This window comes from Malania oleifera, chromosome 8 (genome assembly GCF_029873635.1).
Source record: "Malania oleifera isolate guangnan ecotype guangnan chromosome 8, ASM2987363v1, whole genome shotgun sequence".
Lineage (NCBI taxonomy): Eukaryota > Viridiplantae > Streptophyta > Magnoliopsida > Santalales > Ximeniaceae > Malania > Malania oleifera.
This window is the reverse complement of record NC_080424.1, coordinates 106985486-106997913: the sequence shown is the minus strand read 5'-3', so window position 1 is coordinate 106997913 and position 12428 is coordinate 106985486. Positions and strand designations below refer to the sequence as shown.

Here is a 12428-nt window from a genome sequence, read left to right as displayed (position 1 = left end):
TTGGTGGAGAGTGATCTCCCAGTATGTATTGCCAGCCTAGTGGTACAGCCTACCCTGCAAGAGAGAATTAAAGCTGCCCAGAAGGAAGATCCAGAGCTAGTGGAGGTGATAGACAGAGTACAGAGTGGGCAGGGGGAGGAGTTCAGTATCGCAGATGACGGAGCTTTACGGTTCCGTTCCAGATTATGTGTTCCTGCCGATACTGAGATCAGGAAGACTATTCTAGAGGAGGCTCACAGATCTTTGTATACAGTTCATCCCGGTAGTACGAAGATGTACAGAGATCTGCGAGAGTCATACTGGTGGAGTGGTATGAAGAGAGAGATTGCCGAGTATGTAGCGCAGTGTTTGACATGCCAGCAGGTAAAGGCTGAGCACCAGAGACCGGCAAGGCAGTTGCAGCCGTTATTCATCCCGGAGTGGAAGTGGGATCATATATCGATGGACTTCGTGTCAGGACTGCCGATGACGTTACGTGGTCATAATGCCATCTGGGTGATTGTTGATCGATTGACGAAGACCGCCCACTTTATTCCCATCAAGATCAGCTACTCCCTCAACCGTTTAGCGGAGATTTACATTCAGGAGATAGTACGTTCTCATGGGGTGCCTGTATCTATTGTATCGGATCGAGACCCACGATTCACATCACGATTTTGGAGGAGTTTGCAGGAGGCTCTGGGGTCTCAGTTATCGTTTAGTACGGCATTCCATCCTCAGTCAGACGGGCAGACTAAGAGGACGATACAGATATTAGAGGACATGCTCAGAGCGTGTGTACTAGACTTTGGGGGTAGTTGGACTCAGTTCATGCCATTAGTAGAATTTGCGTATAATAACAGTTATCAGTCTAGCATTGGCATGGCACCATTTGAGGCTCTGTACGGTAGGAGATGTCGTTCTCCTTTGTTTTAGGATGAAGTGGGTGAGCGGCGAGTAGTGGGACCAGAGCTGGTTCAGCAGGCGTGTGATAAAGTTCGTCTTATTAGGGATAGGATTAGTGCAGCTCAGAGCCGACAGAAGAGTTATGCCGACCATCGCCGCAGGAATTTAGAGTTTGATGTAGGTGATCACGTATTTTTGAAGATAGCTCCGATGAAAGGGGTTATGCGATTTAGGAGGAAGGGTAAACTTAGTCCTAGGTTTATCGGTCCATTTGAGATTCTAGATAAAATGGGACCGGTAGCCTACAGGCTAGCTTTGCCACCTGTATTGTCCAGGATTCACAACATATTTCATGTTGCTATGTTGAGGAAATACGTCCCAGACCCTTCTCATGTCATCAATTATGATGAGTTGGAGCTTAGTGATTCACTGGGATATGAGGAGTTACTAGTACAGATTCTGGATAGGAAAGTGCAAGAGCTACGTAACAGGACGATTCCTCAAGTAAAAGTCTTGTGGAGGAATCATGCAGTAGAAGAGGCTTCTTGGGAGTCTGAGGAGCAGATGAAGCAGAGGTATCCGCATTTATTTCAAGAAGTCTGAGTGAATAAATGTAAATAGTTAAGTAGTTTTCTGTTGCAGGTACATGTAATGGTTGAATAGTGTAGTACTTTAGTTTTGGGAGAACGGTTTTCTTTTGTATATGTAATCTTCCAAGACTCGAGATGTAACCACGGTATTCCTCCGCCATAAGTGAGGGTAGGTAATAAAATGAGTAGACCCTTTTTCTGATTAAAGGACGGCGAGTTACGGAAACAATAAATTTCGAGGACGAAATTCTTTTAAGGAGGGAGGAATGTAGTAACCGGGAAAAAATAATAATAATAAAATTTAATTTAAAAAATATATAATAATAATAAAATAATAAAATAAAATTAATTAATTAAATTAACAAGTAAAATGAATAGTATGATAAGGAAAATATATATATATATATATATTGAAGCATGTATATATATATGTGTGTGTGTGTGTGTGTATATATATATATATATATATATAAGTAAGTTATTATGATATGTATTTAATATAAAGGTTAAAGGTATATATACATATATATATATATATATATATATATATATATGAAAGTGGAAAGCTTCTTCAAGAAGCTTACTTAGATATTTTTTGGAAGTGCTCTCTCTCTCTCTCACTCTCTCTTCTCTCTCTCTCTCCTACGACTCTCTCTCTTCGATTCCGAGCTAGTTTTATGCCGAATCGACGAACCGAAACCACCACGACGCTCCTGGCGAAATTCTCTACAAGTCTGCCGGAACGGATCGTCAGGAAAACGAAATTGGATTTCATCCCAAATCCAAGGTAAGGCTTTATATTCAATATTTGGATTTTTGACAGTTGAAGAAAGTGATATACGCGTAAAAATACTAAACTTTAATACTGGAAATTTTCAGTTCCAGGGTGTTGATTGGGAACGTAGGGAATCATCCCTAAGTTGAGGTAAGACTTTTTTAAGTCGAATTTGACTTAGTGGTAGTTATAGAAAATGTTGTACGTACGAAAATACTAAACTTTAATTCTACGAGTTTTCATTTTCAGAGTGTTGAGTTGAGAACCTTGTGGGTAGGGGGAAGATTTTTTTTTTAGGGGCTTTTCAGAAATCAGGTAAGGGGATAAACTAAGCTAATTTTGTTTTGAGAAAATGCATATATATATATGTAGCATCTGATTTTAGGAAAAATAAATATATTTATATATATGATTTATATTTGAAAAATACTGTTTAAATGATGATATGTTGAATACGTAGAAAATTTGTTTAGTGTGGCATGAGTATAAAAATGTTGTGAAATACTATTTTTTTTGGAATGGGGACAATATGGATTTCTATGATGGAAAACCGGTGTACGGGCCGAGATATTTTTATATGTATATGTGATTTGCCGGCGTATGGGCCGTGCTATGTGGATGAGATTTGCCGGCGTACGGGCCGTGCTATGTGATTTGCCAGCGTACGGGCTGTGCTATGTGATTTGCCGGCGTACGGGCCGTGCTATGTTAAAATGTGTAATACCGGCGTACGGGCCGATGATTTTCATGATACACGTATATATGTGAAATGATATGATTGATGTGAAAATAAATGATATGAGATATTTATGTATCACGGTTTTAGTATATGTATATGATATCAGAACCTGGTTGGCTTGGTTTAGGCTAGCACTTGCACGGTACCGTTGCTATGTGTCCATGATTCTCGTGATCATGATATCTGTGTTAACGCCGCTGTACGGAGTGGTGTGAGATTGGATGGTCGATGTGGTTATTTTCAAGAAGTGTGCTGTTATCGCCCCTGGTGTACGGACCAGTCTGGGTAGACCCATCGGACCTACAGACTACTGTTTGACTTGGCAGTGGTCGGCCAACCATTGTCAGGTCCCGCCTTCGGGCCACACAACCCAGTCATGTGGAGGTAATACATGACAACAGCCAGCTAACCTACCAGGATTGTTTTATGTTATTATTAGTGTATGAGATGAGATATGTTTATGAAAATGCAGTATATTCTGCTATGTGTTGATATATATGTATGTTTTCCTAGATTTGATAAATAGTATTGAATATGTTATGTATGGTATATATAGAACACATAATACTCATGTTGCCACACACTGGTATTAGTTTATTTCCCTTACTGAGAGGTGTCTCACCCCTAAATCTTATTAACTTTTCAGGAGCCCCTAATAGGGGAGCGGGAAAAGCCCTGCTGATCTAGATTAGTTGTTTGCCCTCTTTGGAAGGGTAAGTTTTTGGTAGGGACAGTTAGGTTTTGTGGGGATTGTCCCTAGATTTCATTTTTGAGATGTATATAATGTGAGATAGTAATTGTAGTGACTCTGGTATGTGTTATGCACATTATGATGAGATGTATATGATTTTATACTTTCTGCTGCGTAGGCTTCTGCTGTATGTTTTGTTATATCCCTGGTGCCCACGGGCCCAGGTAGATTATGACCTGCTGAGTTGGAATGTATGATGTGATGATAATTTATTTATATAAAAAAATATATATATGTGAAAAAGGAGCAGGTCGTTACAAGAGGCTCCAAAGTCCTGGAAGATAATTTTCCCAAGACCGTGCACCCAAATACGTAATTGGAAATTTACCTTCCACGAAACTCTTGATTCTCAATAAACCACGTTTCCAAGCAGGAGTGATGTATTTCGAAAGGAAGAACGCCGACTTTGTCTTATGATTTTTTTACCCGACTACTTCTCATACATTTCCAGAGCGTAAACCAAATATCTAATAGACATCTTCTTCCCACCATTTGCAAAACTAAGAATATCATTCGCATAGAGCAAATGTGAAACCAATGGGGACCCAATCGAATGATAAAATTGACCAATACGACCTGCCTCATAGTTTTTTATAAGCAATATTATCAAAACCTCCTCTATTATGATGAATAAATAAGGAGAAAGTGAATGCCCTTACCACAAGTCTCTCATAGATTGAAAAAATCCTTTAAAGGATTTCATCATAACGAAAAACCACAGGGATCCCCCACACAATTTTTTATGAGCTTGCTCTGTCATCATAAGCCCCCATATCCAGTTTTACCATCACATGGTGACCAACCATTTTTTTTGTGCAAAAAATGAACTATTTCTTGAGCAAGCATAATATTCTCAAAAATACTATACCCAGGAATAAAACACCTTGTTCATATGCAAGACCAACTAACAATATCCTCACGCTAAACATAAAGTTGGAAATAACTATTCTTATAATCTCAATTTGTTCAACACATAAATTCAGAAAATTTCAACCTAAGTGCTTTGAAATAATAGTCTGATAGAAGGGGGGGAGAAAAAAAACCAAAAATCATAGAACCCAAAATTATTCCCAATCAAATGAAAACAAAAAATAAAAAAAAGACACATAGCTTCGATAATTTCCAAGAAGAAAATTTTATACTCACCCTCCACTCTAAACATGAAGTTGGAAATTGCACGACAAATTCTTGTGATCTCAATTATTCTAAACACGAATTCAGAAAACTCAATGTAATATAATCCGGTGGAAGAAACATCAAAACAGACAACCCAAAATTATTCTGAGACGGAATTTAAAAAAAAAAATCCTATTATGTTCTTATGGATTTGAACATTGTAACTAAAACCCCCCACCAGTACCCAATAGCTTCTCCAGGGGCAACTTGTGTTGCTCAATTGCACCCAAACCCCCCCAAAGCTACTTAATTGTCGCAAAATAAACAGTCAGTCTTTCTCCTTGCCCATTAAAATCAGTCCTCTAAGAGAAAGTGAGCCGGTTCTGCTTTTGCAGCATATCCAAATTTAGATGTACTATACTTCCGGAACACCCCCGTGAGTTTCCCAATTCCTGCCTTCTGATGGAGAATAACCATCAACATCGAGCATTCCCTACACAAGCCAAGTGAAACAAACGCCTGTCAGCAAAATTGTGTATCCCCAACTTAACTAAACTGCATTAGTAATGCAAATGATGCTAGAAGGAAATAAAGTGCCTACAGTAGCTGTTCCTCGGAGTAGCAAGTATGCCATTCGGTAGTCTTGCTCCACTGCCTAGACCCATTGAGTGTACATTGAGCAGTGAAGATTGCAGCGGCTGCCAACAAAGAAGGTGGGAACTTGAGCATTTCATACTCCACCGGGCAAAGCTCGATCATGAAGAACGACAGAAGCTCAAGCTGGTTCAATAAAAGAAAGCTTCTCATTAGACTGAGCAAAGACAAGAAGTACCCAGAATTTATATTAATTCCCAAAGTACCAGAGCAAACACCTTTCTGTCAGTTCGAGCAGCAGCTTTGAGAAACCTCCTCATAAACACATAAGGAGTGGGAAGGGAGAGATTAAACTGTAGGGTGTTAATCATCAATTTTTCCTGCAGGCATTAAAATTAGAATGAAAATCAATGAATCATACATTCAAGAGAAAAATGCAAAAAAAGAAAAAAAGTGAACTAATATTCTACCATCTCAAGCACTTCTTTTCTGCTGTAGGCTTTGTCAGATATTAAAATGAGATCGTCCACCACTGGAACCGAGACCTCTTCGTATTTGCAAGCAAGAAGCATGGCTGTGATCCCAACCAGCTGAAGTTTCTTCCTCAACACTGGTTGGGCAGCTAAGAATCTGTCAATAAGATTCACAGTGAGGTACAAACTCTCATCCATCAGTTCGAACTTGTAGTGCACCTGTTGATTTGATTAAAGGGAGTCAGTGGGTCAGCGTAATATCTCACATCTTAACTACATTCAAGGCTTCAAACCACTAGCGTAAAGCGTCTTGTATACCTCAATCAGCCAATCAATGAGAATACCTCTCATCCTTTCATTAATGTCGAATTGCTGTGCCATATACTTGGGTGAGACACAGCTGGACCTCTGCTAATAAAAAGAAAAGACGAAACATGAACTTAGTTCAGCAAATCAACCCCAGATTGCAAGGGTTTCCTTACAGCTTGTAGTTTTTTCATGTTACCGTTCAATTTTTTGAATGGAATGGAAATAGTGTTACTATTTGGTATTTAAACCATTGCCTCCAAGTAGCCATACCCTTGTAAAAAGGAGAAAGTAATGAAAAAAATTGAGCTTCTGACACTCATTAAAAGTCACGTTAATATATTACTAGCTGTGCGTGCGCACTCTCCTAAACTATATATTTTCTAGTTTGAAATCACTTTTGTACCTTGTTGATTAACTTGTCGGTTAAGAAGACAGATGGTTCTCAAGGCATTGAAGCTTTAAAAAACTAGAGACTACTGATTTAAGGGGAATCCCTTTCTAATATAGATTCAATAGAGAAGATGGTCTTGTGCAGTTGAGTCAAGAAATTAATGAAATGAAAGTCATTCAGTTTGTGCATCAAAAACAATCCTGGGCAATGCAAAGCAACGCTTGATAATACACACACACACATGTTAATTGGGGTATTCAAATCAAAACAAGCCAGGGCGGACACATATGTAGATCACCTCTGTTTTCCTGTAATGAGCATATATATCATCAACATACTCCACAACAGCAATTGCATTTTTTTTATCACAGCTATCTATATCCGTAATCGGTTCTTCAGCTATGTCCTCCATTTCCACTTCCTCCTACAATGTAAATAAATAGAACATCAAGGTTGCGACTGCCTAGTAAAAGTTTGATACTAAATATAAAAGTGATAAAATTCCAAAGTAGAGTGAACAAATACCATCTGATGATCTATTTCCTCCAGCATTGCTTCTGTGTGTTGCACAAACATCGGCACAGGGTATTCGCTAGTTCCCTTGTAATCTTCAACATCTATGACAGTAGAGTCTTCTAATTCACTTGTATTTGGGAGTGATTTGTTAATTATCTGCTAATGTTTAATGTTAGTATAATTAAAAATAATCCATTTGTACCATCAAACCTATAAATTTAACCAAAGGTAAGAACTCAAATTTCTTCTTCTTTCTGCACGAAAATGTACCTCGGGTGTGGATCGCTGCTTGTTAGCCATCTGTGCAGCAAACTTCCTGAAAAAACAGTAGGATTCAAAACAAGGCTGAATAAGCATATATCAATTCTGTCAAAAACACCCATATACCTTCACTGCCTGTTTGGAGAGTAAGATTTCAAGCTTTGGATTTGGAATCATGTGTACAAAACTGTACAGAGGTTTTTTTAACTTCCAGTTAGTATAAAATCCAAAGCCCGAATTACTGCTTCCAAACGCAATGCTAGAACAGACAGAGCAAATGAACCGACCTAGTAATTGGTCGATGCACCAGAGCGGGTGGGTTGTTATCAGGGACTCCATGCTTGCTGAATTGAAAGATCACAATCATGCAGGTCAATAAAATATTCTTCTAAAACCCTTAAAAAGTCATCCATTCTCAAAGATTAGGGTTTAAGAAATTACTCTAACAAGCCTCTCTTGTTGACAGGATAAGGATAAGGAGGTGCTATCACATTTCGGTTGATGTTGCTTAATGCTCTTCGGTTATGCCCCAACTGTTCTGCCGCAAACTTCCCGCTTCCACTTCGCGGACCTCCTTTTGGATCAACCACAAAACCCTCATTTTAAAATTGGTGTTGTAGCGACTTAGGGTTTCAGATGATGTTCATCTTTATGCACTAATGGAAAAATAAAAATGTCAACCGATTCACACTACCTTGAAGATTTGGGGGTCTAAACACGCCCGGATTGTTCTCATCTGATCCAGCCATTTGATTATCTCCAAATAACGCTATAAGAGGAAATGGGCAATTGAAAAAACTTTAGATACGCACAATAAATTAAAACCTATATATTTATGAACAAGATCAAAAACCCTCATTGCAATCCGGATTGTAAATTTTTCTCTCGTCTGATGGATCCCTTTTGAGTATCTACGAAGAACAGATAAGGAAGGGAAAAGGTAATTGCGAAAAGTTTAGATTCGCACAATAAATCAAAGTCCATAGAAATCAAAAACCTTCATAGATCCTGGATTTGTTTGTATTCCCATATGACCCAACACCCCCCCCCCCCCCCCCTAGTATCTAGAAAGAGCAGCTAGAAGAAAACAAAAAACAAAAAAAACAATTGCAGAAACTTGAGATATGAACAATAAATCTATGCCCATAGATTTATGAGGATGATAAAAAACTATCATTGGTATTCTGATTGTAAATTTTCTCTCCTCTGATCCAACCCCTCTTGAGCACCATCCACAAAAAACATAAAGAAAAAATTGCAAAAACACAAGGAACCCTCGACAAAATCAGAAACGGTAGATTGAAGAAACCAAAACCCTTAAACCCCTATTTTGAAAATAAATAAATGTATTCATAGACGCCCTTTGTAAAAGAACATGGGAAGAAGCAATCAAGAACTGAGATTCAGAACAAAAGCAACGAAAAATAAAAAACCAACCTACGAAAAAAAAATCAAGAATGCCCCCAAGCTCCTATCTCGATTCCAATCAAAAGACGAACTCCGATCTTCACCACAAGAAGAGAGAGAGACTCTCTCACACTCTCCCTCTCCCTCTCCCTCTCCCTCTCCCCCTCTCCCTCTCCTTCTCCCTCTCTCTCGCTCTCGCTTTCACTATCTGTCTCTCAGTGCTGGTTCTTTCGTATTTGAATTTGTGACCCACCAAGAAATGAAGAAAAACCCGAAGAAAAAAAAAAAGAAAAGAAAAAGATTCGGTGAACTTGATAATCGATATCCAGTCGTAAACAGCGGATATATGTCCGCACATGCAATCTTCATTTTTTGAAATGACCAACGGCTAGTGCATCTCAGCCGTCGGATCTCCCGATGGAAAGTCGCGTTCTTCTGTGCGCACATAACGGTTACCTAGCATGTGCTATTTCAAATTTTTCAGTATGCCCATTCTGCCCCTCGGTAGGTCGCATTTAAAGCTTGGGTTATTATTGTTACTCCTCATAGGCGGGGCCCACCACTTAACAATTCTCTCCCTTCACGATTCTGCCACGTCGCACAGTGCCACACGTGGCTCGTTTCCATTACGCATTCTTAGTTCCTCCAGTGACAGTCGTGTTGCTTAATCATCTCTCGAGTTTTAAGTTCTTTTTTGGGCAAGAAGGGGGGCGCTCCACTGCGCCACGCCACCGGGGAGCGGAGTTCGTCTATAGCACGTGCCGACGTTTCAATCTTCCCAAATAAGCGGGACCGGAAGCTGGCCGCACCTTATCAGAACCGTTGATTTGAGCAAGTGGACCCCAATCAAAATGAAGAGAATAATCGGACGGTGAAGACATGTTGACAACTCGCTCGGTGAGTGGAGCGATTTATTCCAACAACGGGGAGGTCATATGGCAATTATCAAAACTTTTGTGGGATTTTGGAAAATTGGGGTTGGACCAATGGACCGTTTTCCATCTTTTTTGGGCTGCGGACGCATTAGTTGTCATAGCATATCATATTACGATTAGAATATGATATTCACTTGCCCCTTTTAAAGTCAATCAATTCTGATTTCTGAACCCAAATTGATTCAAATATTGCTTTTTTCCTTACTTTGTTATTAACATTTTTATTAAATTCCTCATTTTAGTTTATTTGCCTATCCAAATCTAATTGAGATTGTTTAAAAAATGATTTCAAAATGTGTTTAGATCGGATGATATACTAAAATTTCATATAAAAACGGTCAATTGAAGAGTTTGGAGCATGAACTTTCAAACTCAATTTACCTAAGTACAAAAATCAATCTAAATCAATTCAAAATGCATCAAATAGGATTTGACTTTAATTTGGGTTTGTTAAAAATTTTTGAACTTAACTTTGCCCTTGGTTTTAATTGGTGTGGACATTTCTTTTACCCGTAACAACGATTTTGAGTCAAAAGAAAAAAGATTGCATTTAGCTGGGACTTGGTCAAAGGTCTATAACTTTTATTAAGGTGGTCTCGATAAGAATTAATCAGATTTAGATAACTAACATATTATTACTGCTTAAACTCATATCAAGTTTAAATGAATAAGTTATGAGTACATTAGTTGGATGTTGACCTATTTTACTCCTCCTAATTCTATAAAAGGTCATGGAGTTTAGGATGCAAAAGATTTGGTTTGAATTTGAATCCAAATCAATTTACAAAATCTCATAAGAACTTTCCTAAAGTCATCTAATTTGCTTTGATATGTTATCTTGGTTTTGTGGTCTAGTTTCCAAACTCAGTGTTTGTAAATACAAAATTAAGATAGTGAATTTGATATTATATGACTTTGAGTGAATATTGCTTCTTCTTTTTTCCCCTTTTTTTGGTATTAGGATTTTGACAGAATTGTCCATTCTAATCGAATTCGATTCACCTGCCCTAATCCAATTTGATTCGTCTAGAAAGAATTATTTTGAAATTTGTTTGGATTTGATAATATATTGGAATTTATATAAACTGAATATATATGTTGACTAATGAGTGTAGTATGTAAATAATATAAATTGGCCCATCTGAGTACCAAACTAGTCTAAATCAATTTAAATCGCATCAAAATTTTATTTCACTTTGATTTATATTTGTTGAAATTTTGAACTCAACTTGATCCATGAACAACCCTAATTGTTGTGGACATTTCTTTATAGGTAACAGTGTTATTGGACCAAAGACAAAAGAAAACAATTAGTTGGGGCTTGGTCAAAGGACTATGACTCGCATTATGGTGGCAAAAAGAATCAATGGACTTGTTTGGGATAGTTATTTAGTAGGTGAGAATTAATCAAGTTTGGATAACTAATATATCATTATTGCTCAAACTCATATCAAGTTTAGGTCATCTTTCAGTCAACCTATATACTAAATTAGGGCAAGTGAATCAAATTCAATTAGAATGGACAATTTCGTGAAAACCCTACTATCAAATAAAGGAAAAAGCAATACTCACTCAAATTCATATAACATCAATTTCACTATCTTAATTTTGTATTTACAAACATTGACTTTGGAAACTAGACCACACAACCAAGATAACATATCAAACTAATTGGCTCTGATATGTTATCTTGGTTTTGTGGTCTAGTTTCCAAACTCAATGTTTGTAAATACAAAATTAAGATAATGAATTTGAAGTTATATGAATTTGAGTGAATATTGCTTTTGATATTAGGGTTTTCACAAAATTGTCCATTCTAATTGAATTCGACTCGCTTGCCCTAATTCAGTATGTAGGTTGATTGATAAGTTTAGTATATATGCAAATCATCTAAATTGACCCATCTTAATACCAAACCAATCTAAATCAATTCAAATCACATCAAATATTATTTCACTTTGATTTGAGCTTGTTGAAATTTTGAACTCAACTTGATCCATGAACAATGTTGGGGATGTGGCTCATATTTAGAGTAAATCACATGTACCGAAGAAAACTATGTGAAGCGAGTGACAATTGCATGAGAAGAGGTTTTAGGCAGTACATAGGAGGACCTTTACTCAGCACAAAACTATCGATGGTTTGGTCAAATCGTCAACGGTTTTCATCGGCACATATTACGTAATTTGAATTCGGGAGCTTGTAGATTGGGCTTATCTGGAGGATTTTCCTCGAGGGATAACTATAGATGTAGTTTAGGTTTAGTAGAACTCTTCTATAGGCATTAGATGGTTATATAAACATCATTATGTAACCTAGAATAGATTAAGCTTTAAGTAAGCTTCAAAAACTGTAACTGTAACGACCTGCTGGGTTTTTTTTTTTATTATACTACAACATTTATAATGCTCTGATACCAAATTATATTAAACCCAACCATCAACCTAAGCAGCGAGAAGCGGAAATCAGATGAACACAACCACATATAATAATATACAATACCAGAGTGCTAAAATGTTTTCCAGAATATACATATATAACTATTTTCCAAAAATACCTACAACTAGCTAGGGCTATATGATGATATTCCCAAAATACTCACTCTATTGTCAGGACAATACTGAGGCCCCTCTATCTGCGAGCCTGGTCTGCTCACCTACCTGGATCACTTGAAAAATGTTAAAGT

At 37.6% G+C, this 12428-nt stretch overlaps 1 protein-coding gene and 1 long non-coding RNA gene across 3 annotated transcripts; one reads left to right on the top strand and one right to left on the bottom strand.

The window, feature by feature from the left end:
- The first annotated feature begins 2035 nt into the window (after positions 1-2035).
- LOC131162202 (uncharacterized) lies at positions 2036-3844 on the top strand. Its single transcript, XR_009138712.1, has 3 exons — positions 2036-2262; positions 2355-2400; positions 3636-3844. It is a non-coding gene; the product is annotated as an uncharacterized LOC131162202 (long non-coding RNA).
- A 1007-nt stretch (positions 3845-4851) lies between these two features.
- Positions 4852-9106, bottom strand: LOC131162201 (G2/mitotic-specific cyclin-2). Of its 2 annotated transcripts, none has more exons than XM_058118432.1 (12): positions 8838-9106; positions 8095-8169; positions 7842-7974; positions 7688-7744; positions 7410-7455; positions 7149-7295; positions 6922-7047; positions 6242-6334; positions 5921-6142; positions 5729-5830; positions 5458-5636; positions 4852-5349 (listed from the first exon to the last, which is right to left on the bottom strand). In XM_058118432.1, the coding sequence occupies exons 2-12, from the start codon at positions 8147-8149 to the stop codon at positions 5211-5213; spliced, it is 1299 nt and encodes a 432-aa protein (XP_057974415.1). In that variant the 5' UTR covers positions 8150-8169; positions 8838-9106; the 3' UTR covers positions 4852-5210. The 2 variants fall into 2 exon arrangements, with proteins under 2 accessions (XP_057974415.1, XP_057974416.1); XM_058118433.1 differs by having other exon boundaries at positions 6242-6331.
- Between the last annotated feature and the right edge of the window lie 3322 nt (positions 9107-12428).

Bases quoted from the DNA above. Each gene is read 5' to 3' on its own strand.
- LOC131162201 (XM_058118432.1), bottom strand. From the start codon at position 8,149: ATGGCTGGATCAGATGAGAACAATCCGGGCGTGTTTAGACCCCCAAAT. The intron at 6,335-6,921 runs GTGATCTACATA...TCTTTTTATTAG, and splicing joins CTCATTACAGGAAAACAGAG to CAGAGGTCCAGCTGTGTCTC. The intron at 5,831-5,920 runs GTAGAATATTAG...TAATGCCTGCAG, and splicing joins GAAAAGAAGTGCTTGAGATG to GAAAAATTGATGATTAACAC.